The 24,611-nt window shown below is 66.4% G+C and overlaps 2 protein-coding genes across 3 annotated transcripts in view; both read right to left on the bottom strand.

The window, feature by feature from the left end:
* Positions 1 to 8,641, bottom strand: part of ZFPM1 (zinc finger protein, FOG family member 1) — a 34,171-nt gene extending 25,530 nt beyond the window's left edge. For both annotated transcript variants that reach the window (XM_058674616.1, XM_058674615.1), the window contains exon 1: positions 8,379 to 8,641. In XM_058674616.1, coding sequence (XP_058530599.1) covers positions 8,379 to 8,418 — 40 coding nt within the window. In that variant the 5' untranslated portion in view covers positions 8,419 to 8,641. The remainder of the gene's footprint in view (positions 1 to 8,378) is intronic.
* Positions 8,642 to 13,427: 4,786 nt separating this feature from the next.
* ZNF469 (zinc finger protein 469) lies at positions 13,428 to 23,962 on the bottom strand. Its single transcript, XM_004584236.2, has 2 exons — positions 23,897 to 23,962; positions 13,428 to 23,172 (listed from the first exon to the last, which is right to left on the bottom strand). The coding sequence occupies exon 2, from the start codon at positions 23,005 to 23,007 to the stop codon at positions 13,432 to 13,434; it is 9,576 nt and encodes a 3,191-aa protein (XP_004584293.2). The 5' UTR covers positions 23,008 to 23,172; positions 23,897 to 23,962; the 3' UTR covers positions 13,428 to 13,431.
* Between the last annotated feature and the right edge of the window lie 649 nt (positions 23,963 to 24,611).

Consider the following 24,611-nt stretch of genomic DNA (forward strand, 5'->3'; position numbering starts at 1 on the left):
CATCAGAGACAGAAATAAGCAGTGGCCCTTGGGTCCGTCCCTCAGCATCTCCTGCGTCAGACAGGAGCAGGGCTTGCGCCCGACCCTGCTCTACTAGGTTGGGTTGGCAAGGCTTCAGGACCAGTGGGGAAGGCTGAAGGCTCCAGAGATGCAACATGGTGACAGTCACCCCACACTCTGTGCTAAGGACACTCACTGACTCTGTACTGCACAAAGTGGACAGACAGTATACACATGTCAGTTCACATAGACATAGAGCTCACACAGAGACTTCACACATGTCGGCTCACACAGACATAGACTTCACACATGTCAGCTCACACATAGAGACTTCACACACGTGTCAGCTCAGAGACTTCACACATGTGTTAGCTCACACAGACTTCACACACGTGTCAGCTCACACAGACTTCACACGTGTCAGCTCACACAGACTTCACACACGTGTCAACTCAGAGACTTCACACGTGTCAGCTCATACAGACATAGACTTCACACACGTGTCAGCTTACACCAAAGCTATCGTACAGACATGGAGTCCTCACACGTGTGTATTAGCTCACACCAAGGCTATCACAGACATGGAGATGTCACACGCGTGTCAGCTCACATCAAGGTTCACACATGGTCATAGGATGCTGACTGCATATGCCCCTTCATGCTTGCTGCCATGTCCTCGGGCCTGGGGTCCTGGGGAGGCCTAGTTAGGCCCTCTTAACCCCCACCTGGCCAAGTCTCAGGGTGGATGGAGACTGAAGTTGCTTCCCTGGGAGTGCTGGGTCGTGCCCAGGAAGAAACCTGCCTGCCAGGCCCTCTGCTCCCCCTCAGTGGCCCAGGTGGGCCACAGAGGCCAGTGCCCTATTCTCTATGGCCCAGTCCTGTCCCCTGCCCCCCTCCCAGCATCCAAAGCCCTAGTCACCCCCGCCCTGCCACGGACACCTAGGAGACCCAGGGCAGAGAGTGGTGGGCAGAGGCCCGGTGGCCTCGACCCCTCCAGCAAGAACCAGAGCCACTGAGGACTCACCTCGGGGCCTGGAAGTGCCGGGCTAGAGCCAACCCTGGTCCCAGGTGCTGGGGACCCACTTCATACTTCCAACAATTCATTCATTCATTCATTTGAAAGGTAGCCAGAGAGAGAGGCCCTTCCCTCAGCTGGTTCACTGCCGAGTGGACTGGCCATTCACAGGGGACAGAGGCGTCACGGGCAGGACTCTTCCCTCACGTCCATCGTCTCCCCACTCGGCTCCTGGCAGGTCCAGGGAGCTCAGGACAGCTGGCAGATGGGGCAGTGCCCACCTGGGGCAGCCCAGCTTCCTGACCCTGGGCAGACAGGAACTCCCAGCCCAGGGGCAGCCCAGCAGGGTGGGTTTCCCCTCCACTGCAAGCCTCAGAGCCTCCGTGGAGGCACTGCCCCCATGCCCACAGAGCTGGGATCCGCAGCTGTGCAGCTGGAGGGCGCCCCTTCCACCCTCAGGGACCCTCACACTGTAGGCGCTATCCTTACCCTGTGGCATGGGTGGGGCTGGGGCTGGCCTGTGGCCCCCTCCCCACCCCTCAGGTCTCAGCCCAGACTTTCGTCTTCCGCTTACATGTCTAGAAGCACCTCTGCTTGTGGGGTTCGGTGGTGGGGAGCCTCGGGCTGTGGTGGGAGCCCCAGTGCAGAGTCCCCATTCTGTCCCAGGGTTCTGGAAGCCACACCACAGGGGAACCCTGGACCCTGCTCCATGCGTGGAGGGCGACTGAGACCTAGGCAGAGCAAGGGGCTCACGAGGGGCACAGCCTGGCAGCGAGGACAGAGCTGTGCCCACCTTGGGGGTAGGCCCCAACTGCAGCTACGCAGCAGCCACCCCTGGGAGAGGCAGGGGCCCGTGGGCGTGCCGTGCGTGTCCCTGGCATTTTGGTGGGGTGAGATAAGGGCAAGCCGAGCTGAGCGAGCAGGCAGATAGATATGGGCGATAGCGCTCGGCCGCCGCGCGCGGCGTCTCTCGGCCTCTTTATCACCGTTCCCTTTTCTCCCCTCCTTCCCGAGCCGAGGAAGGGCGGAGTGCAACCCCCCCAGTGCCAGACACAGAGCAAGGCCCCACCCACCTCTCCCACGGCCCGGCCAGAAAGGGCTGCAGGGTCAGTCCCCACAGCCGGAGCTCCTGGTTCCACCTCGTCCACCGCTCGACCCGGACTGCAGGGTCACGTGCTGGGGGCTCGGGGGCTAGGACATGAGCCCAGGCCTCTCTCCTGAGGGTGGGCACAGTCAGGGGCTGGAGACAGCCCAAGGATGGGTGGCTGCTCGGGGCTCCCTGCTCACTCCACACCCTCCACCGGGGAGACCCAGGCACTGTGCAAGGGGCCGATCCCAGGGTGAGCCCTGGAGCACCCGTGGGGACACAAGGCAGAACAGACCCCAGTCCCACCCCCCCGAGCTTGGAAACCCCAGGATCCCTGACCTCTGAGCTGCATTCAAGCGTGTGGGTCCCTGGGGAGCTTCAAGTGTCCCCAAGAGCAACAAGGCCACAGGTGCCCCTCCCAGGGCTGCAGCTCTGCTCCATGCTTGGCCCCAACCCAAGGGTCCTGGGGAATCTCCTCCATCCAGAAGGGGAAGCTCACAGAGCCGCAGGCAGCACAGACCCCTGGCCGGCTGGGGCCTCTCAGAAGGCTCCGCCCCTACCCTGTAGCAGCAGAGCTGTCCGTCAGTGGGAGGATTAGCCACAGGCAGGCCCTAATCGCCACCATCACGCCATCAGCGCCACATCTCGGATCAGCTCAAGGAGGCGGCTTTATCCAGACAGACACGCGATGGTACCCAAGGCCCACCTGGGGCCGAATGGCACACGGCAGCCAGTACCCTGGCTGCTCCTTCTCTGGCCAGCTGGCGGCCAGTGGCTCTGCCGCATCCCTCACTGCAGTACAGCCAGGTCCCACTCAGGGTACCAGAGCAACCCTGGCACGCAACTTCCTGCCCTGGGGTTTGCGTTCTCTGTGTTGCTAGAGCAGTTGTGTGCATCTGCAAGACAGGAGAGAGGACAGACGGATGTTCCATCTGCTGGTCCGCTGGCCAGATGGCCTGCAGCAGCCAGGGCTGGGCCAGGACAAAACCAGGGCCTCCACTGGCTCTCGCCATGGTCCAGCGCCGTTACCACTGCCACTCAGCGCATCAGCAGGAAGCTGGACCAGAAGCCAAGGAGCCAGGACTCGAGCCAGCAGAGCCGGGTCACGGGTACCCAGGGACGACACAGCTGTGGCCCCTGCGCTGAGCCCTGCATTTTCTCAATGTGCAGTCAGCGGGGTCCATGCTCCTGGCCTCAGCCACCGCCCACCCCCGCAGGAGAGCTGGCCCCCAACAGCAGCAGCTGAGTCCATGGCTTCTCTGGGGCATGTGGTGCCAGGGCCTCCCAGCCTGGCCCTGGACACGGCCCCACGCGGAGGCCTTGACAGAGCCAGTCCCTGGGCCGCGAGAGGCAGCCGAGGCGCCCCTCTGGGGCCCCCTCCTCCCCGCCTTCCTCCCCACCTTCTTTTTCAAAAACATAATTTATCTGTGTATTATCGAGAAATCCAGACACTTTAATCAGTGAGCTATGAAGTCAGAATTTCCATTCTTATCTGCGGGAGGAGTGGAAGTGGAGGAGATAGCGGGAGGAATCCTGGTGGGGAATGTTAATGGGCGGGAGGCTGGGCCAGCGGCCACCACGACGCTGGCATCTCCTCCATTATCAAGGCCGTATCTCGCCAACCATCTGAGCGCAGTAATGGGGCCAGTTCAACTTTCCGAGTTATCACAGGAGCTGAAACCCGCGCCTGCCAGAGGCCTGGCCCGGAGACAGCGCCAGGAGGGACAGGGCAGAATGCTCAGGAGGGGAAACTGAGGCCCAGGAAGTGGACAGGCAGGTGGCAGGGTGTGGCTCCTTGCCCTTGGGAGGAGGAGCTAACATGCTCTAGGGACTGCAGGACTGGGGGCTCACGTGAGGACCCCACAGCCACAGGGCTCTGCAGCCAACTCTGCCCGTGGACTCGCCTGTGGTCACACAGCCCCATGGCAGCCAAACGCCTGGTCCTCACCCTTCAGTTCACCAGGCTCACAGCCACCCTCAGAACTTCCCAGAGGTGTGAGGACACGGTCGGTCGCAGTGGCCAGCACTGTGGGGGGCAGCTGGGGGAAGCCCCAAGTGAGGCCAAGGGTCAGCGCCCAGGGCCCAGAGCTCCACAGGGAGCAGAGGGCTGTGCAGTGAGGAAAGCTGGGGGGATGGCCCTCTGTCCTCCCGACCGTGTCAAACGCCACAGGCTGTGCCCACAGAGGTCTCCATCCCTGCCACCGGGCAAGGGCTGCACCATGGCTCAGTTTCGCAGCGAGCAAATGGCCGGGGGAGGCCTGTGTCGGGCCTGGGCTGGCAGCCCCTCCCCATGGCCATGTTGAGAGTCTGACAACAGGACCAGGAAGGGGCGACGGCTATGAGCAGGGCGGATCCTGAGGCGTGCACCTCTCGGCCCTGGCCATCTCGGGGCTCCCAAGTGTCGCCGCCTGCTTGCTGGCCACTGCAGAGGTAGGAAGCCCAGGCCCTGGGAGGCCACAGCCGGTCAGCCTGGGGAGGCAGACAGAGGGGAGGGGCCTGCCTATCTGCCAAGGTCGGCAGCCACATTCCTGCCCCGGCTAGGGGCGGTGGGGGGTGTACAGCTGTCTAGAGCTGCGGCTGCCGGGGGTGGGGAGGCTGGGCTGCCAGCAGAGCTGGTGGACAGGGCGGAGCAGATGCTGCCCAGGACGGCCCAGCCTCAGCTCGGGTGGACCTCAGCAACTCGGCAACCCTGGTAAACAGAGTCCCAGGGCAGGGAAGGTGATGGTGGTGTGTGTGGCGGGGCCAGTGCATGCAGTCTTAGGACAGGCTGGCACAGGCAGGAAGCCACCCAGGAGGGCCCAAGGAAGGGGCAGTGGTGAAGATCCATGCTAGGGTTCGGCCAAGCACCCACGAGGCAGTCAGTGGCTCCCGAGGCCTCCTCTGGACTCAGCACCTGACACAGGGCCCAGGATGAACTGTTGCTAACTGGCCGGCCTCAATGGCACATGAGCCACTGGAGCCATGTGCCTAGGGCCTTGGGAACCAGGCCAGGCTGCAGGGGCCTGCTCTGGCCTGCAGCAGCCACTGCCTGCCTCGGTGGTCTCCAGCTCAGCCTGGAACTCTCGGGCTCCAAGTGTGGGGGACCCGCTGGGAACAGGAGTCCTGGGGCCTTGTAGCCTTGCCCCCACATCCTGGTCCACGACAACACCCACGGGGGTTGGGACAGCTCGTCACCCAGAGCCCAGGTCCACTGGCAGCAGGCACCTGTCAGCCCCTCCCCAGAAGAGGAAGGGCCCCGGGATGCCAGGGGCTGGACTGAGCCCGCCACCTTCCCCGGGGTTATGAGTCCAGGGCACTGAGTCCCCTGAGGGGCCCACTACTACTGCCTCAGCCACAAGCAGGACTTGGTCCCGGCCACCCAGGCACACTGGGGCAGAGGGAGGGCCTGGCACACCTGACCTGCTCCCTGGGTGACCCCACTCTCCTTACCACTCTCCTGGCTGCTGCCCACAGACCCGCGGCCGCTAAGCGGCAGTTAGGGTCCAAGCCTGTGTGGCTGAGGGCCACCTGGTGGGGCAGCACACACCCCACAGGGAGGCCACAGGCGGCTGAGGACAGCAGAGGCTGTGAAGCCCCACCCTCGGGCTGGGGGAGCTCTCCTGGCTCCCGGGGCCCCCCACCCGGACTCCCTGTGGCCTGAGACGCCGGAAGAATGGCCGCAGTGTGACTAAGGCCTCGGCAGTGGGCTCTGCGAAGTGGGGACAGGAGCCTCAGGGTGGGCGATGCCTCCCAGAGGAGGCCTGTGGGCCACAGATAGAGCGTTGGGAGTATTATTCACCAGCCCGCCAAGCCCGGACGGCTGGTTGGCATAGAAACAGCAGATAAGGGGCACAATTAATGGCATTGCATTGCCTCCTCCTTTCTTCCCCAACTGACCCATTTAACTCCCCGAGGGCCTGGTGCCCCAGGGAGGGGCTGGCCAGCCAAGGGATGGCCCTGGGGTTGGGAAGGGAGGCAGTCAGCAAGGAGAATGGGGCTGTGGAGAGACCCCAGGGGGTCTACATACGCAAAGGCCCATTTCACAGATGTGGAGACCTGAGCGCTGAGGCCAGAAGCCTCCACTCCATAGACGCTGCGTCCCTTCTTGGGAGAGCAGCTCCACTTCCCTGGGCACGGCAGTGACCCCCCAGGAGGGGGTGCTGGTGGGCCTGAGGCTGGGGTGGGCAGTAATGGCCACAGCCAGGTGCTGCCCAGGGTCTGGGAACAGAGCAGGGATGCCTGCCCTGGGCCCGCTGGGTGGGTGGTGGGCTGCTGGGAGCCGGTGGCTACCTTTGATGCTCAGCTGAATTAGTCATCCTGTGGCTACCAATAATTTGTTTAATCAAACTCTGAGAATGTGTGAAAAACACCTTCCTCTCGGAGGCAGCGGCTGCTATGGCAGGACGGGAGGGGCCGGCAAGTCCCTGGGTGCCCCCCGGAAGCCCCGTCCAGGAGGCCCTGAGCTCCATACAGCCCTGGCAGACTTGCAAACCCATTTCACAGATAGGCAAACTAAGTCCCCCCTCACTCTCCAGCCCTCACCTCCCCAGTGTGGTCTGCAGTTCTCTGGGCAGTGTTTCGTGCCCGAGGCTCCCTGCCTGAGCCTCCCTCCCCTGTGAGCGAGCGAAGGGGTGCACAGAGACCCCCAGCCGGGCCCTGCCTGCAGAGCCCAGCATACCCATGGCAGCTGCCCAGGCAAGCCACCTTGGGCGCTGGTTGTTTTCCTTCAAGAAAACTCCAAGTAGGTCACAACTGATGCTGGCCCAGGACCCAGGACCCGGTGGGAAGGACGCCCTGTCCTGCCCCAGGTGACCGGGGGCAGACATCCACCAGGATCAGCGGTGTCCTGCCCTCCCCCCTTCCTGGCCAGCCAAAGTCAGTTTTCTTTCATTTTGACAGACTGTACCACCCCAGGCAGGGGGAGGGCCAACTTCTTGGCAACTCAGAGTGTTGGGGTGGGGGGAGCTTCCTCCCTATGCTATTTCCCGCCTCGCCTGGCCAGGGCCAAGCACCCCCATCCCCTCACCTTGTTGCCTCCAACCCTGCTGGGCCTGCTGGACACAGATAAGGCAGCTTATCACTCTTGGCGATCGCCATCGGGCAGGCGGACTGGCCTGTGCTTATCTGAGCTCACATCGACTGGGAGGGAGGAAGGGCCAGCGGGCTGGGGGCGCTGGGGTCCGGGCTGCACCCTGCTGGGCCGGCAGCCTGTCGTGCCAGCCATCTGGCCGGCCAAGGCCGCGCTCCCGCCTTGCCTCACCCTGCTCCCACGTTTGAAGTTAATAAATGGAAGCGCCTATCACCACCTCCATCGCTGGCGCCTTATCAGCACGGCACATCTATCTGCGCGCAGAACAAAAGGCGCAGGAGGCGCGGGCAGCTGCGCCCGGCCTGGACGGGGGTGCGGGGGGCGGCGGGTCGCAGGTGAGGCCCCGCAGGGCGCAGCAGCCAGGGTAGAGAGCGGCGGCGGCGCCGGGTGACAATCAGCGCTGGCATCTTAACGCGTCGGGATCTGCCGGGGAGGAGGCGCCCCGGGCCGCGCGCAGGGAGGGTCCTGGTCCCCTCCCCTCCCCGTCCCCAGCGCCAGCAGCTCGGCGACCGGCCCCGCCCCACGGCTTTATCGGCTCTGGCGATCCGTTCCCAACCTGCGATCTCCCTGCCCGCCTTATCTGCATTTCTCATCGGCCCAGACGCACGAGAACAGACCCGGACAGAGGCGCCCAGGGGAGGAGGGGACAGAAATCAGAGAAGCCCGGCCCTCCGGACTCGGGGTGCTTCGGGACTCGCGGCGACTTTGGGAGCGCAGGTCCTACCGAGGAGCGCCCAAGGGAACCCGGGCGCCGGCCTCAGCCCTGCGCGGCCACCCCCGGCGCAGTGGGCGCGGGCTCCGGGGTAGTGCCCAGGTGCAGGAGGGAGCCCCGCGCCCAGGTCCCCGCCCAGGAGGCGCGAAGTTGTCCTGGCGCGGGGCAGCGCCCCCGAGGGCAGGGCGCCCTGGCACGGGGTGGCCTCCGCGGGGCCCGCGGCAAACTCTGGCGGACTCGGGGGGGACCCTGGGCGGGAGGACCTCGCCGAGGCCCCCGGGCCCCCCTGCGGACACAAAGGCTGGGAGAGCCGAGCGCGCCAGATACGATCACAATTTCTGCCCGTCCCGACGGAGCGATCTTATCGGGCCGAGCCGCGCAGAGCGGAATATTTTAAAGTTTATCGGAGCCGGATCCGGGCCGCGCTATCGCGCACCGTCGCGGTGCGGGCCGGCCCCGCGCCGCCCCCGCCCCCGGGGCCGAGCCGCGGACTCACGCTTGATCTGCCGGGGGTTGCTCTGTTTCCTCCTGGACATGTCTCCGGCGCCGCGCGCCTCCCGAGGCCGCCTCTAGCCCCGAGCGGGCGGCGGCGGCGGGGCGGCCGCGGGGCGGCTCATGCCCCCGGCCCCGGGCTGCGCCCTCCGCGGGCGAGGCTGTCGGCAGGCCGGCCGGTCCTCGGCTCTTCTCCACGGAGCCTGCTGGCGCCCAGCGGCAGAGCCGGCGGCCGCGGCCACGGCGACAGCGGACCAGGCAGGAGCGCCCGCGCGTCTGTGGCCGCCGGCTCTGGCCCCGCCCCCAGCCCGGGCCCGCCCCGGCAAGGCCCCGCCCCCGGCAAGGCCCCGCCCCAGTCCGGCCGAGGCTCTCCCAGCCAGCCCCGCCCCGGCAAGGCCCCGCCCCCGGCACAGGCCCCGCCCCAGCCCGGCCGAGACTCTCCCAGCCAGCCCCGCCCCCGGTTTCCCGGCCCCGCCCCCGGCTCTCAGCCAGGCCCCGCCCCCAGCCGGTCCTCGCGCCCCGCCCGGCGGAGGTCTCCCAGCTAGACCCCGCCCCCACCAGACTTTACCTCTTCCAACTCTGGCCCGGCCCTTGACCTGGCGGGGCGTCTCCCCTCTCTGGCTCCACCCTCCACGCGCCATTCCCGCCGAGGCTACGAGCTGGCCTCCGGGATCCCGTCCGACCCTCAGCGCCCTGGCCCCGCCCCCGGTGGATCGGCCCTCACGCTCTGGCACCACCCCTTCCGGTTCCGCCTTCCTTATCCGGCTCCTCCCCCACCGCTACCCGTTCTTGGGCCCTGCCCATCAAGCGCCCTCCCCCACGGCGCCCCGCCCCTTCCGCTGCCCCGCCCACTCTGAGCCTCCACAAGGCCCCAGGCCTCCCCGGCCCCGCCCACGCCGAGCTCCCTACTCCGCCCCTCCCCTCCTGTGGCCCCGCCCACGCCGACCTCCCCCTCCGCCCCTCCCCTCCTGTGGCCCCGCCCACGCCGAGCTTCTCCGCAGGCCCCGCCCATGCTGAGCTCCTCCGCCCCGCCCCTCTCGTGGCCCCGCCCACGCCGAGCTCCTCAGGCCTCCAGTCTCAGCCTTTCCTCAGGCCTGGCTGGCACCGGGCGCCCTAGTGGGTCCCGCAGCTCCGCCCCTCCGTCCCGGGGCCTAGGGAGCCACGGCCCCGCAGCTCCCCGACACCTGCCAGGAGGCTGCGGGGTGCGGAGCAGGCTCTGGCCAGGCAGCGGAGACGTGTCCATCTGTCCGGTGACCACGAAGGCCTGGGTCTTTCCTCCCCCAGCAGAGGGGTGCCCTTGTTCCTGGGGTCCCAGAGCTGCCACCAACCCCGCGTCCGACACTGCAGCTGCCCTGCTGTCCACTGCGTGCCACCGATTCCTTCAGTATCTGTCCCTCGAGCATGTCTGTCCCCACCAGGCTTGTGGGAAGCAGAGGAAGGCCCTGACCCCTGCAGCTGGCCATCGCTCACCCTGTGCACCTGCTGGCCACGCCATCTGGAACTGTCATTGCTGACTGATGTCTGTCTGAGCCACAGGAGGGGCCGAGGGCACCATGACGCCTGGGTCACCCAGCGGCCTGTTGCCCAGGACCGGCTGCATACTTGGTGGGCAGACAGTCCATGCACCAAGAATAGCAGGATGGGGACCCGCATTCCGTATGGGCACAGGTTCGAGTCCCAGTTCCTCCACTGCCCATCCAGCTCTCTGGTAATGGACCTGGGAGTGATGGCCAGGCAGTTGGGTCCCTGCACCCATGGGGGGACCCAGATGGAGCTCAGGCTTCTAGCTGTTACAGCCACCTGGGGAATGAACCAGACACTCTCGCTCGCTCACTCGCTCACTCTCACAAAGACAGTGTTCTTCCAGGAAAAGAAGACAGCTAGTGCAGAGCCGCAGGACTGCGCTGTGGGCACAAGGCCTACAGACCTGGTGAGGCCACCCTGGCCTCTGCAGGCACTCCCCCCACCCCAGCATGCCTATCAGTCCACTCCGAATCCCATCTTGGTCACTTGTCACCCTGATTGCGTCCCCTGCCCAGACAGTCCTCTGCTGCAGACTGAAGCCAGTAGGGGTGTCTCAAGCTGCTGGTGGCCTGTCCAGCTCTGTCCTGCTGCATGGCTAAGTGCTGAGCTGGGCCATGGGGAGCACGCTGCCCTCCCGCTGTCCGGCCTGGAAGGACTCCGCTGGTCGCCCCCAGAGCCTGCCCGCAGCTGCCAGTCACTGCAGCCCTGGGGCCGCTAGGCAGCAGAGCCGGGAGCCGGGGCCTTTGCTGACACTTGTCAGTGAGGGCTCCACCAAGGGCTTAATTAACTTCCTGTTTCTGAGGGGATAATGAGCAGCGTGTGACCCCACCAGCAGGTCACCGGGCGGCAGGGATGTCAACAAGAATTAACTCGGGGTGGAAGCCACGCAGGCGGGCCCAGTGCCCCTGCAAGGGAGCTCACAGACGGGGGCAGCGAGGGGGCTGGGAAATGCCGGAGGCTCCCCCGTGCTCAGTTTGTGTCCATCCGCTGCCAGATGGCCTGGCCCTGCAAAGCACTGGGCTCAGGCTTGGTCCTGCAGTCTGTCTTACTCCCCCTCCTGAAGCCACCTGCCCTCTCGGAGGCCACGAGTGTGGTCAAGGCGGAAATGGCACGTGGCCAGACAGTTGCCTCTCAGCTTTAAGTTTGGTCCCTTGGCCATCATGGGAGGGGGTGCTGGGTGCAGCTCTGCCACAGAAGCTGCCCAAACTGGCAGCAGCCCAGCTCTGAGGGGGCGCCCCACACTGCACCAATGCTACGCCTGCCAGGGCTGTGGGGTGAGGGCTCTAGGCCCTCTAAACCATGGGGTGCGGGGGTGGGGTGTTGTCAGATGGCTGGAGATGACTGGGAGGTTACAGCAAGCCTAGAGGCTATGGCCGAGGGGCCCTTGTCCACATCACAGGCCATAGGCCTCAGTGGATCTCACGGAAGTCCCCTCCCCTGGAACCCGTGTGGCATCCAGGGAAACCAAAGCTGGCCTGGCGAGGCAGGCCTGGAATGGATGGTGTCCGGGTGCTGAGCTGACATGCAGAGGGGCACCACAGACGCTGTACTGCAGAAAAGGGGCTTGGCCTTGGGAGCCCGGCTGGTGGGCAAGGCGACGGCTACCCTGGGACCACAGTCACCCCCACCACTCGCAGCACAGGTCATCCTCAGGCCTCCGTGCCCATAGCTGCATTAAGGGACCATTGGCGAACACCTCATGACTGCCCACGGTGACCCAGACGTCCCGGCCCTGTCCGACTCTCCCTACATCCCTCAAGGAAGCCTGCATGGGGAGCCGTCATACCCCAGGTACCCAAGACCTGGCTTATCACACACATCCCGGGCTGAGCATGTGTGTTGTATGTGGGTGACACCCAGTGTGGCTGAGGCCTTGATGTAAGTGCATGTGTGTGCCCGCGTTGGTGTGTGGATGGCCCCGGGGACTGCGCAATGGTCAGCGTGGGCAGCTGTGCACGGGTGAATGTAGGGGGCTGCACACCGGGGAGTGTAGTGGCCACTGCCACCCCACATCCTTGCGGACAGGGTGTGCCCTGGCTGGGCGAATGCTGCCATCTAGTGGTCAGGCAGGGGCCATCCTCGCCGCGGGTCGCGCAGACATACTGGGTGCATAGGTGTGCACCTGGAAACCTACCAGAGCCTACCCTGGACATGGCAGACACCTGGGGGAAGGTGAGGGGACAGCATGGACAGGCACGTGTAGGGTGGGCACAGAGGCCTGAGGGAGGAGATCCACACCAAGGGGTGAGGCCCCGCGAGCTTTGTTACCAGGAAGGAACCAACACAGTGTGCCTGCTCACACCCCCACTCTCCATGCGCAGGCCGGGCAGCCCTCCCTTGGCCTGCAGCGGCACACTCTGGGCCCCAGGGAGGCTCGCCTGGTCCCCTGCACCCACACCGCCGAGCTGCTTCCTGACAGTTCATCCCTCCCAGCTCTGCTCCCTGGGGTCCCCCTCCCCCGTGGAGGCCTGGGGCGTTTGGAGGCGACCATCCCTACTGGGCGACCGAGCCACAGGGGTCACCGGGGCAAGGTGCAGTGTGCAAGGGCCTCTCTGCTCAGGTCTGGGTTTCCTGCCTGTAAACAGGGGTGCCTGTTGGAGATGGGACCCCAGTTGAGCCACCATCATGTGTAGCTGGGACATGCACAGCACCCTGGCTCCGGTGTGTGGCACACGGCAGTTCTACAGGTGACACCCCGAGAACCAGGCCCCGGGGCTCGGGGGAGGGTGGACAGAGGGCACACAGGTAGTGTCTTCTGAGAAAATAGTGGGTGTGTATTTGAGAAGAGGAGTTGGCTGAGTTTTACAGTACGACCCAGAGCCCACCTCAGACACACGAGCCTTCCAGGGAGACGGGGTGGGGGCCAGTCTCTTCCCAAAACCTCGAAAAGACAGACTCGGACTTGAACATGGCACTTGAGAATCCCGAGGCAGGACAACTCAGATCACATGGGACTTTGTCCCTGCTCCATTAGACTGGAGACCCCGTAGCCTGTGGGCACCCGGCTGCCATGGGGCAGCACCCCCACAGCCCTGCCCCCTAGGGCAGCCAGACTGAGTCTGGCCATGGCAGTGCTTCCTGGGGCCTCCCTCCTGGACCCCACTGCCCTTTTCCCAATCAGCCCCCAGGTCAAAAACAACAGCAACCAACCCCCCCTTCCCAGAAGCCTGTATTCACATTAAGACTCGGAAGTAGCACCAGATTCAGAGGATGGCCTTGGAGGCCGGAGGGGGCAGGGCTGGCCCAGGGGCACCCTCACAGGGTCCGGAGGGGGCCCTGGACTGCCAGGACCAAGGGGTGCTGCCCATGCAGGTAGCGTGGTTGGGGCTGGAGGGGGACATCTGGCTCAGAAATGACCCTTCTGAGAGATGAGTTCTCCATTGTGCAGGAACAGCCGCACTGCGAGATGTCTGATCCCCACGTGGCACAGCGCCCACGGGGCTGGGGCAGGACCGGCTCTCCGGGGTCCCCAGCCTGCCCCGGCCCAGTGGAGGACATCTCAGTCTGGCCCGCTCCCCCAAGAGGCGCGCACCTCACTCGCCGGGGTCCCTCTTCAAGGGGATCTTAAAGTTTGTTGTTCTCTGGCCAAAGAGCTGGCTGAGGAGGTCACTCTGGGAGGCAGCCGTCCGAGGCTGCCGGGGCTCGGTGGGTGCAGCCCTGAGGACGGCCCTGGCCCTCCTGAGCGGGGGCCCGACCTTGCCCAGTCTCCCCCTGCTGTGCAAGTGGCCGCTCTGGCCGCCAGGGCTGGGCTTGAGGGGAAGCAAGCGGCTGGGGGCCGCCTGCTTGCGAGGCGCCCGCGGCGGTTTCTCAGGGCCTGTGGTGCCCCAGCTCAGCTCTGGCGCCTGGCTCTTCCGCTTCTTCTCTCCCTTGTCCCCTCGGGGCCCCTCGGCTCCGGCGGAGGTAGAGGAGAAGGTGTCCAGCGCAGGGATCTGGCCTGGACTGTTAGGCTTGCCTGGGGTGCTGGCTGTCTCACTCTGAAGTTGCCCACTGGAAGGCTGGGGCTGGCTCCCACCCCCCGCCTTGAGGCCTGGGCGAGGGCCTGCACTGCCCCGGGAGCTGGGGCCGAGCTTGTCTTTGGGGGAGGGGAACTTCTCTCTGCCCTCTGTGCCCTGGGCCAGTTCTTGGGGTGCCGGGAGCCCCACAGCCTTGCTTGGATGTCCTGGGAACCTGGGCACCTTGCTGGGGGTGGGCGTCACTGGCCCATCCTTTGGTAAACTGCGACAGCCCCCAGGCTTGGTGGCCCTGCTCCTGTGCGGGGGCTCCATGCCGGCCTCCGGCCCTGGGAGGTCCATGGCTGTCTGCTGCTCCTTTTGGGGCGGAGAGGGGCGTGCTGGAGAGTGCCCAGGAGCACACTGGCCACGAGTGCCCACGGCCCTGCGTTTCCCTGAGAACACACGAGGAGCCCTGTTCTCCTCTGTGTCCGGCAGGGGCACAGACTCCTCCTGACCAACGGGGGAGGCCACGCCCTCAGACCGCTCTGAACCTCGGTGGTCTGGTTCAGGGCCACCAGGTGAGGGTCCGGGTAGAGCAGGTAGGGGCTCCACTGGCACTACTGGGGGCTTGGGCCTTCCCTGGACTGGGAGGACCCCCTCACTTGGGGTAGGGCCGCCCAGGGAAGGGGGTCTGTCCGCGCCCTCGGGCCGCGGCACCTTGCGCCGTTTGCGGGCCGGTGCGCCCTCGGGGAGCCCAGGCCGCCTCACGCGGCGCAGGGCGATGGGCTGTTGGCCCAGTCTCAGATGCTTGTCCACGTGGCGTTCCAACTGCTCCTTCTTGGCAAAGGTGTAGTTGCAGGAGCTGCAGACGAAGCACCGCTTGATGACCTGCAGGACGTCGGCGCACAGCTCGCAGGTGTACAGCGGCGTGTGCTGCGGCTCGCTGGCCGCGGGCTGGCCGTGCGCCTCGCCCAGGTGGGCGCGCAGCTGGCGCGGCTCGGGGTAGACATGTGGGCACCGCGGGCACAGGTAGACGCGCTGCGGGCTGTGCACCGCCAGGTGACGCTGCAGCTTGAAAGGCTTGGGGAACCGCTTCCCGCAGTGGTGGCAGTCGCGGGAGGGGTCCCTGCAGGGCGCGGCCTGCGGAAGCCGCTCTGTGCCCGTCCTAGGGGCCTTCCCGGCCGGGGCGGGATTCCTGAAGGCCGCCGGGACGCCGTGTGCGTTCGAGGCATCTGCGCGCGCCTGGGACCACGGCCTCTCGCCTGGCGTCTCTTCCCTGCCAGCGTCCTCTGGCACCGCAGGCGGTTCTGCGGCGCGCTCACTCCCCTGGGGTCTGGCCCTGCGGCGGCCCGCCAGGCTGTGGAGGAGGCGCGTGACAGCGCGGTCCCCCAGGGCCCCCCTCGCCCGACCCTGGCGCGCGAAGCGCATGGCATGCTCACGCAGATGCTCGTTGTACATCCAGACGCCGGCCACCTCCTTCAGGCACATGCCGCAGACCCACGGCCCTGCCCTGCCCTGCCCGTGCTTCTCCTGAAGATGCTCACGCAGTAGCTGCCGCGAGCCAAACCTGCGCTCCACGCACATGTAGCAGGTTGGGGGCGGCGCGGGGCTGTGGGCCAAGCGGTGCAGATCCAGCGCACGCAGGCCGTGGAAGCGCTGGAAGCAGACCTTGCACTTGTAGGAGGCATGCGTGCCCTTGGCAGGCCGCTCCCCGCCTGTCCCCAGAGTCTCTTCTGCCATGGTCCTTGGGCTGGGCAGCGGCTCTGCGGAATTTGCTGCGGCCTTGGGCTCCACCGGACTCCTGCCCTGGGGACCCGCAGTGTCCTCACAGGGCACTGGGGCACACGGGTCTTGCGACTGGAGCGGGTTGCTCAGCATCAGGAAGTCCAGGGCCTGCAGTGGTGGTGGCGGCAGGCTGGCATTGCCAGGAGGCTCGGGGTCCCAGCACTCCCTCTCGAGGCTGGGGGGCCCTGGGCTTGCGGCCCCGGGCTGGGAGGATAACTCCTCAGTGGGGACCTGCAGCACGGAGCTGCGCCAGGCCACAGGAACCATGTGCAGCTCCGGGATGGCTTCAAATGCATTGTTTTCCATGCTGTGGGCGTCCGCATCGGGCTCTGCAGCCCACAGGCCGAGGCCAGGGTTCCAGGACTCTGTACCGACACTGTCCAGCAGGAAGGAGCCAGCCAGCCCCGGGGCTTCGTCATCCCACAAGTCCTCTTGGGCGAGGCAGAGGGAGCCGGAATCAGAGTCAGTGAGGTCTGTGGGCAGACGGACGCATGGCGGCATGACGCCTTCTGGCTCCACCACGCTGCTTGGCTGCAGCTGCTGACTGGCCTTCTCCAGGCGCTTGCCATAGACCCGGCGGGTCTTCTTCCAAGCACGGCGGCCGCCCATGGGGAAGAGCTGGGCAAAGGAGTCCTCGTCGTCCCACAGGCTGCCAGGCTTCCCGGGTCCCAGGTGGGGGTCACCCCCGGACCCCTGTTGCTTCTCCTGGGCTTCTGGACTGTCCTGGAGGCAGCCGGGGCTTTCTGCTGCGGGCTGGGGGCCCATGCCCAGTGCCCTGAGCCCCTTGGCAGAGGCTCCCTGGGGCTCAGGGGAGGTCTGCTGGGTCCTCCTGGCCCGGCTCCGCCCACCACCTGGCGATCTCACTGTGTGTATTCCCTCTGTGTGCGGAACCCCTGGACCTGTCCCTGCCATGTCCTCTGTCACCCCAGGCCCCACACTGGTCTCCTGCTGTCCCTCTGGGGAAGGACAGTGGCCTGCAGAGGCCGTGTCCCTGGCACTTGCAGCAGACTGGCTCCAGTCGCACCTGTCTGAAGCTGTGCCCACGGCCAAGACGGGAGGAGCGCTCCGGCCCCGGGGCCGTCTCTGGATCGGCTTCCTGGCACTTCTCTTCCAGGCGCCCTGGCGGCTGGCAGGTGGGTCCCTGGACTCTCGGCCTTGGCCCTGGCCCCCCTTTTTCCTTTTCTCCACCTGTTTGGGGGAACACTTGTCCCTGCCTGGTTTGTTCGGTCCTGTGGGCTTTGAAGTCAAAGTTGTTGCGTCTGCTCCTTGCTCTGTCAGGCCTGGGGACTGCGGTTGCTGGTTCGGGGGAAGGCCTGCTGTCTCAAGGCCCCCTGACCCATGCCTGGCCACCACCATCGACATCCCAGGAACTGGGGAGTGCTGGGCGCCGGGCTGCCCCGCCGTGTGGCTTGGGTCCACCTTCATGGGCACCTTGCGGCTTTTCCTCCCGGGGTGCCGGCCCTCCTGGGCTGCTGGCTCCAGCTGGGATGTAGCTGTCGAGGGTAGTCTGTGCTTCCTGGCTCTGTGCCGGCTCAGAGCTGGCCCTGAGCGGAAGGTGGCCTGGCAGGCTGAGCAGGTCACGGCCCCCGCCTCTGTCTCCAGGGTCTGGTCACTCCATGGGCTCTCATCCAGGGCCTTGGCTTCTCTCTTAAAACTGTGGGGCCTCTGCCTGCCCCTCCGGGTTTTCTGGTGGGGGAGCTTTCCCTGGCGTTGGGGAGACTTGGGTGTACAGTCACCAGTGGGGCTGCTGGAAGAGTTGCCCAGGCCCACAGCCACGGGCAAGCATGGCCCCTCGCTGCCAGCTCTGGCTTCCCCTTCCCGGTAGGTGGGATAGGTGGGCTCTGCCACCACACTCCGGGCCTCGCTGTGGCCGTGGCAGGGGGCATCACTTTGGAGGCCTGGGCAGGGACCCATGGGTGTTCCCTTGGGTTGGGGGTGCGGCAGGACTCCACTGTCTGCCTCTGCCTCGTGGCTGGTGGGTGTGCTGGGCAGGCGGGCGGCCTTGAGGGGCACTCTGGGGGAGGCGGTGCCCCCTGGTGGAGGAGAGCCTCCTGGCGGGGCTTGCCTGGAGTCCTCAGGCATGCTTAGTGTGCTGCCTTGTGGACTGTCCCTGCCATAGGCAGGGCTCGGGTCCCTGGGGAAATGCAGGGGACCACTGTGCTCTAAGAGGGGGCCACATGGGCTAGCTGCCAGAGGTGGGGAAGCTTCGGTGGGCGTGGGGGCTTGGACGCAGCTGTCCCCTGCCAGAGGTGCCTGGGCACAGAAGGCTGGCAGGCGCTGGGGGTTGGCCAGCTCGCCTGTGGGCACCGAGCGCTCCTGGTCCAGGCACTCAAGGCTGCAGGCGGCCCAGGCTGGGCTCTTCCGGGTCCCCAGAAGCTGGATGCAGGGCCCCAGGCTGGCTGCCTGGCCTGGACTTCTGTCTTGAGGCTGGTTCTGAGTGTGAGCTGCTGACGAGACTGGCACCAAGGAATCTCCACCAGGGGAAGTGGGGTTTGGGGTGGCCCACAGCTCGTCCCGCAGCTGGGCTACTGCCCTGCTCCCCCTGCCAATGGCCCCAGCAGGCCCAGCCAGTGCTGTTACAGGGTCAACACTGCTGTTGATGGGGCAATCTGGCCTCTCTGGGGTCTCCCAGGGACCTGAGGGATGCTGGCTAGGGTGTCCATCAGCCTTTGGCCCTGGCCAGTGCCCGGCTGCTACAGGGGCCATCGCCACCTGCACTGCATCCAGGGATTCCTGGGTGGGGCTCCGGGCCACACTCTCACCTGCCACACTGGCCCCTCCTTGCTCGGAGCCGTTCCCACATGGTGGGCTGTGCTGGTCAGCAGGGGACAGCCTCTGCGATTTCCAGATGCAGTCTTTGCTCCCAGTTGTGCTGGCCCCCTGGAAAGTGCTGGAGGCTGGGTCCCAGGGCGACCCACCAGGGCTGGTGCTGGGCTCACAGGCAGGGCTGGGCTCGGGGACAGACCCAGTTTCTTTGCCCTGGGGGGCAGTGGTCAGGGACTGGTCGCCCTCAAGGCCAGGTTCCTCTGTCCTCAGGTGCAGGAGCCGTGTGTCCTGGGGCCTTTGGATTTTGCCTGCTGAGCGTCCTGGGGTGGCACCAGTGTGGCTGGGACCAGGAGGCGAGAGGGCATCCAGACTGCCCTCAGAGGCCAGGTGGGCAGCGGGACTGTGAAGCCCTTGCAGGCCGGGGCCGACATCGGCCTCTCTGGGCCCCAGGGTGCATTCTGTCCTGGGAGGAAGCCGCATGCTGTCATTGTTCTTTTGTGGCCTGGTGTCTGGGGACAGTAAGAGTTCATGGCCGGGGCTGGCATCGGGCAGGGGCTCCTGCAGGCAGACCCTGGTTCTTCGCTGTGAATTACAGCTGGCTCCTGGCGGACTGACTGGAGCCTCAGAAGCCAGGTCTGTGCGGGTGTCGGGTGCAAGCATCGCTTGGGCCGCACAGGGCCACACTGGGGGGCTCCCGAGAGCCCCTTCCCCAGGGCCCGGGCTGTCAGCAGCCAAGGGTGTGCCCTCTTGGGATGACCTGGCCTGGCAGGGGGCCCCTGGGGAGGGTTGCCTGGGGCCCAGGGCTGCCCCCGGCTGGCTGGGGTCCGTGTGTGGGCCCTGGCCATGCTGCAGCTGGCTCTCCAGCTCAGACACGAGACGCCTGATTTCTAGCTCGTCTTCTGACAGGCTGCCTGCACTGGGCTCACTGTCCCTGCTGGGCCCTGGAGGCGGGCTGGGGGCCTTTCCCGCCACGAGGTCAGGAAGCTGGTTGGGCAGGGTATCACACAGCAGCAGGAGTGGGTGGTGGCGCAGCGGGCCCATTGGGGGCTCTTCTGGCTGTGGGTCCCTGTGGGCACAAAGGCTGCTGTAGATTGGCAGGGAGTCGAATCCATCCAGGGCCAACTCTGGAAAGAGTGAAGTGGACTCCAAGGTCAGCGGTGACTTGGGGCTGCTTAGGTCCGCGGCACCTGCGCAAGGCGGCTCCTGGGCCAGTTCTGGCTCGCAGGCTCCAGTGTTTGTCAGGGGGGCGGAACACGACTCTTCCGGGAAGCAGCTGGCCCGGTCCTGGGGTGCTGGCCACAGCTCACTGAGGAGGCTGCTGTCGGTTGGGGGCCTTGGGTGGTCACCCGGAGTCCCCACGGAGCCTGTGGTCTGATGTGCATGGTCACAGCCAGGGTTGGAGTTGCTGGGCGTGGCCGTAGGGAGCCCCTGAGCAGGGGTGTTGCCTGTGTCCTGGGAGGCAGGGGCCGGTGGCCGAGGACTGCCCTGGGTCACTGGCTGCTCTGGGTCTGGGGGTCTGGGGCTGCTCTTCATCTCCGGGGCTGCAGGGTGAGGAAGCCTCTCTCCGAAATCTGTGGTGTCAGGAGGCGGCCCCTGGACAATTTCAGGCCTCTCGGCCTCCAGGGGCTCGTCAGGGGTGGTGGTCCTGGGGTCGGTGGGAACTTGCGGGGTGCAGCAGTGGGCGTCTTGATCCTCTGGGCTTTGTGGGGGGCTGTGAGTCCTGGGACCCTCTTCCCGCTGCACAGCCTTGGGTTTCTGCGGCTCCCCACCCTCGCTGGCACCCTTCGCCAGGTCTCCACCCTTCCTCCTGGGGCCTCGCCGGGAGAGGGGCCGGCCCCTGAGGCCGGAGCCATTCAGCGGCTGTTCTTTGTCCGACTGCTGGGCTGCGCAGCTGGGCTGCCGCTGTCGCCCGCTCCTCTGCTGTGTCACCTTGCGCATGAGCCCCTTGCTCCAGCCGCTGCCATGGGCCTTGCGCTTCGAGTCCCTCCCGGGGGGCAGGCGGAGGCGTCCGGAGCTCCTGGTCTCTGGAGTTGCGTGGCTCTTGGGGGCCTGAGCCCTGAGGTCGTGGGGGTGAGCTGGGGACCGTACAGCCCTGTGGATCTTCCGCCTCCTCCTCGGCCGTTGGCGGGCGTCCCCTGTGGCCCCGCCAGCTGTGCCCGTGTCTTTCCGGAACAGCCGAAGCTGCTTTCCTCTTCTGTGCGGCCTGACCAGGCCAGAGGCCAAGACCTCTGTGGGCTCCAGGCCCAGGGAGCGGGTTTTGGGCCTGTTTGGGGGTGGGTGGCCCCTGTCCCTGGGACAAGGGGCATCCGTGGCCGTGAGTGGGGGCTGGGCTCTGTGTTCTGTTGTCACCCCCACCTGGGACTTCGGGGCGTGCCCGGCGCCCACCCCTCTGGGGCCTGAAGGCTCCTCGTCGGCAAAAACATCGATGAAGGTGCTGTCAATGTCAGGGGTGTCCGACTGGTACCCCATGCCGTTGAGCGCCTCAGTGATGAGGCTGTCCAGCTTGTCCTCGTCCTGCAGGTCCAGCTCCGGGCCAGGAAGGGGGAAGGGGGTGGCGGCCGGACTGGGTAGGAAGCTGGCCTGGAGGGGGTCCTCCCGGCCACTGGCCTGCGTCCCCCCGGGTAGCAAGAAGGGAATGGCCTTGGCATGGGGTGAGGAGCCCGTGTGCATGTCAGTGGGTGCTTTGGGGGCACCTGTGGGTGCGTGGAGTCCTGGGGCCGGCTGGGGGCTGTCCTTGGCCCTGGCCGGGGGGAGGCTGCAGAATGGCCGGTGGGCCAGGAAGGTGGCCAGGCTGCTGTAGTTGCGGTCACACTGTTTGCAGGTGAGCAGCACATCCAGCTGGTCCAGGCTGGCACTGCTCAATGGGAAGTGGTGGGCAGCGTAGGGAGGCGGCCCCTGGGGGAACGGGCCCTCAGCCCCCAGCCCGTCCATGGCGAAGGAGAAGGCCTTGGCTGGCTCCGCTTGGTACTGGGTGGTCAGGGGGTGGGAGGGCTCCGGCGGCAGGAAGGGGCTGCTGGTTTCCTGGGGGTGGGGGTGGAAGAAAGCCAAGGGCCCCAGGGGCGCGGGAAGCTGGCCCTCCTCTGAGCTGGGGTTGGCTGGGCTGCTGGACGGTGGTGACAGGGAGGAGCAAGTACTGCTGCCAGCTGTCTGGGTGGCCGGTGAGGGCAGGGGGGACTCAGCGGGAGACGCTCCCACCACCCTGGGTGGGGGCAGGCTGGGAGTCCCGCAGGGAGAAACCTGGGGCTGAGTCCCCCCAAAGAACAGGGGCTGGGCCCCCGGGTCCTTGGGCCTGCTGTAGGTGAACAGCCCTGGGGAGCCGCCCACCAGCTTCTCCCCAGGCCCTGGCGTCTGGCCCACAGTGCCTGGAGTGTCCTGGCTGCCCCCTTGCCACTTGGGCCCCACCCCAGGGAATGGCAGCCGGCTTAGCACCTCCAGCTGGTGGGGGCTGGTGCTGGGGGTCGGGAGTGGCTGGGACCAGGGCATGGAGGGGCTCTGGGGAAGGCAGAGCCCCTGGCCTGAGCCTGGCTGACCTTTGAAGAGGGTGCTCCTGGCTGTGGCAGGGGGAGCCAGGGTGGGTGTGGGGTAAGGGCCTGTGGGGGAGTCCCACAGCTGGGGTAGTGTGGCAGGTGGGGGTCCTGAGACAGCCAGCTCACCATGCAGAGGCCCTGGGCTGGTGCCCACGCTGCCGGCCCTGTATGCCTGCCCTAGAAGGTGGCCCTGGGGCCGGGGCTCCGGGGGTCTCCTGGGGCTCCCCAGAGTATTGTGAGCTGAGGAGGGTCTTTCGGGAAGCACCTTGGTCAGGCTCTTGTGCAAGCCCTCAGGGAAGGGGCCTTGGGTCCCGTGAGCAGCACCAGGTGGGGAGAGTACAGCCCGCAGGTTGCTGGGTGGGTAGCAAGGCAGAGTGTAGGCTGGGCTAGAGCCCACGGCCTCCTGCGGCCACAGTCCCTGTGGCTGGAAGGGGAACACAGGTGCCCCGTTGCTGTACTCGCGCCTAGCAGTGTCTGTGGGGTAGGGGAAGGGGACTGGCCCGGGGCTGCCAGGCTTGCTGCTTTCCAGAAAGGTCTCCCGCTCTGAAGGGGGGACCCCAAAATTAGCACCTGGGAAGTTGCTGTCAGCAACAGGAGGCCAGGGGTTGGCCTGGCTGACCTGGAAGTTGGGGTAGGAGGCCGGCTGGCCGGGGCTGGTGCTGCGGCTCTGGGGTGCCTGCAGGCCTGGGGGCCCTGGGGGGGCGTTGGGCGAGGTAAAGGCCAGGGTGCTCTCCTGGCAGCACCGTGAGAAGGTCAGGACTTCAGGGTTGGGTCTGAGTGGTGCCCCGGGTCCTGGGCCCTGGGGGGCCTCAGGCTGGGGGCCCTCCTGGCTCTCGTCCAAGCTGTAGGGCTGTGGGGGGCTGCGGTCTACCTTACCCACTGGCTGCATGTGAGCCTGGCAGTGGCTCCTCTTTGGTGGGACCTGAGGGCTATCCCCTTTCCCGAGGGGGCTACCCAGGGTCTGGGGTCTCTGGGGCAGCCCCTTGGGCTCTAGCTCCCCAGCTTGGGTCCTGCTGGCCGTGGCAGGGTCCTCGCGGGGGAGCCTGAAGGGGCGTCCCAGGCAGCCAGCAGCGTGGCAGGACAGCAGGTCTCTGGTCATGGCTGGGGGTGGCGCTTTGCAGGGTTGCTCCCCAGGCATGGCCCCTCTGACCTGGGCGCTAGGAGGGTGCAGTGGTCTGAGGGACGCCTTGGTGTGTGGGCTGGGTGGCCATCGTCACCCTTGGGGGAGCCCAGGAGAGCCTGTCTTCAGGGTCTGGACGGGGACCTGCAAGGCAAGGACAGCCATGAATGAGGGGCTGCAGGCATTGGGGCACCCCCTGGCAAGGAGCCTCCCCAACAGGCTGCAGGGCTGGGACAGAGGCAGCTGGGGCGGCCCTCACGGGAGCCCCTGTCAGGAGGGGGGTGGCCTCATGCCAGTCTCACCATGGATCACACAGGATGGCCTCAGACACACAGGAAGGGGTACCTGGCTCCTTCCCAACCATGCCACCTTTGCCTTCACTCTGGCCCCAGCTGCCAGCATCTCCTGTTCGTCTGCAGGCAGGGGCAGCCCAGGGGCTCCACATGGATGCAGTCCTTGCTCCTCCCTGGCAGAGTCAGGGTGGTGCCAGGGGGTGCCCTCCCTCCATCTGAGCCCCCCTGCCTCAGAGCTAGGACTGTGGGAAACATTTTCCACGGCAGTGAGCATAGTCCCCACGCTGGCATCATGGCCCTGACATGTGGCCGGTGGGCCTCCCCAGGAGGGGCCTGGCTGTGGGCCTGGGAGTGGCGGCAGCCAGGGCCTCTCCAATGGGGAGGTGGCAGCCAGGGCTGGGAGCCCCCAGCCAAAAGACTGAGGGGGTAGTTGTGTGGGGCTTGGGCTCGGCCCCCAGCCCAGCAGGGGCCCCAGAAAGGACTCCTAGAGGAGGTTGGTCGGGAAACAGCTGTGCAGGGGCACCTGGGGCCAAGGGAGTGGTCACCAGCCCTGTGCCAGCTTCCCTGTTACATACCTGGGGAGTAGGGGCCCCTGGGCCTGGTCAGGGCACGGCTTCCAAAGCAGGGAGGGCCTCGAGGCTGCAGAGGAAGTACAAGGAGCAGGTCAGAGCTGGCATAGCCGGGGCCAGAGCCGCCGCTCAGGACAGCAAGCAGCCCATGCCCCTGAGCGGATGGTAGCACAGGCCAGCAGGTAGCCTGGCCACCCCAGCCACTCCCACCCTATTCCTCCCAGGGAGCAGCGGGGTACAGCACTGCTCAGGGGGCACCTCTGCGTACAGCTGCCAGGGCTCCAGGGAGCCGGCTGTTCCCTGCTTCAGGTGCCAAAGGGCACCTCACTCCTGGTCACCAGGACCCTGCCCACCCACTACCCAGTCCCTCACCCTTCACTCTCTGTCACGCCCTCTCTCTCACCCCAGGCCAGGCTCCGCCCACAGCTGGCTGCAGATGGGAGTGAGCACTGCGGGAGTGGGGGAGGGAGGCCCCGCTCAGCCTGGCTGCCTGGTCTGTGGGTCCCAGCTCTCCTCAGCCCCATGCTTGCCTGCAGCACCCCAAGGTGCTCGCCAGGGGCAGCGTTGGCTTGGTTCTTGGGCCCTCCTCCAGCTCGCTCTAGGCCAAGACCCCAGGAGGTGCGGGTTTCAGCGAGGGAGAGGGGTGCCTTTGAAGTAGGGCGATCCAATCCCGCAGATCCCACTCCAGCAAGCTCCCCCAGAGGCTCCTTTTCTGCCACAA

Source organism: Ochotona princeps, chromosome 16, assembly GCF_030435755.1.
Source record: "Ochotona princeps isolate mOchPri1 chromosome 16, mOchPri1.hap1, whole genome shotgun sequence".
NCBI classification, from domain to species: Eukaryota; Metazoa; Chordata; class Mammalia; order Lagomorpha; family Ochotonidae; genus Ochotona; species Ochotona princeps.

Bases quoted from the DNA above. Each gene is read 5' to 3' on its own strand.
- ZNF469 (XM_004584236.2), bottom strand. From the start codon at position 23,007: ATGACCAGAGACCTGCTGTCCTGCCACGCTGCTGGCTGCCTGGGACGC.